Source organism: Phaethon lepturus, unplaced genomic scaffold, assembly GCF_000687285.1.
Source record: "Phaethon lepturus isolate BGI_N335 unplaced genomic scaffold, ASM68728v1 scaffold48346, whole genome shotgun sequence".
In the NCBI taxonomy this organism is placed as follows: domain Eukaryota; kingdom Metazoa; phylum Chordata; class Aves; order Phaethontiformes; family Phaethontidae; genus Phaethon; species Phaethon lepturus.
The window spans coordinates 1-739 of record NW_010545005.1 but is presented as its reverse complement, the minus strand read 5'-3'; the positions used below and the strand labels follow the sequence as shown (position 1 = coordinate 739).

General features: G+C 51.8%; 1 protein-coding gene across 1 annotated transcript; it reads right to left on the bottom strand.

Annotated features, from left to right (window-relative positions):
* Positions 1-3: 3 nt before the first annotated feature.
* LOC104613686 (homeobox protein Hox-A11-like) lies at positions 4-594 on the bottom strand (the record flags this gene model as incomplete). The annotated part of the gene is made up of 2 exons (XM_010288825.1): positions 435-594; positions 4-305 (listed from the first exon to the last, which is right to left on the bottom strand). Coding segments are annotated over exons 1-2 (462 nt in total), but the record flags the coding sequence as incomplete, so codon positions are not given.
* Between the last annotated feature and the right edge of the window lie 145 nt (positions 595-739).

Below are 739 nucleotides of genomic sequence, written 5' to 3'. Positions count from 1 at the left end.
CTTCTCGCCACTCTTGTCTACTGGGTAGTCCGCCGAGGCCAGGTTTTCCGCCGTGCCATAAGCCGTCTCGAAAAACTGGTCGAAAGCCTGGGGTAGGACCCCGTTCCTGCCCACCGTGCTATAGAAATTGGAGGAGACGTTGGTGCTGGGGTGGTGGTAGACGTTAGCTGTGTTTTTGCCGAACATCTCGCCCATGCTAGCAGTGTTGGTGGCAGGCAAGCAGTCTCTGTGCATGATCTCCTCTGCGGAGTAGCAGTGGGGCAGATTGTTCCTGGGGTGCCATTTACTGGTAAAAAGAAGGGAGGCTGGAAAAATCAGGACCCGAGACGTAGTAAGTACAACTTGGCAAATACATGTTAGAGGAACAAGGAACACGCTCATCAAAATCCATCATTAAGGGCTACCTCGGCTTCTCCGCATTAGCTGAGCTTAACATGATTCTCTAACGCAGCTGCCTCTTTGAAGCAGATCCGTGAAGTAAGAGATGGGGAGACGAGAAGGGAGGCTGGAAAAATCAGGACCCGAGACGTAGTAAGTACAACTTGGCAAATACATGTTAGAGGAACAAGGAACACGCTCATCAAAATCCATCATTAAGGGCTACCTCGGCTTCTCCGCATTAGCTGAGCTTAACATGATTCTCTAACGCAGCTGCCTCTTTGAAGCAGATCCGTGAAGTAAGAGATGGGGAGACGTAAGCTGACGTGGAAAGCTCTCCCCGGCGGCGGCAGGGAGGTGC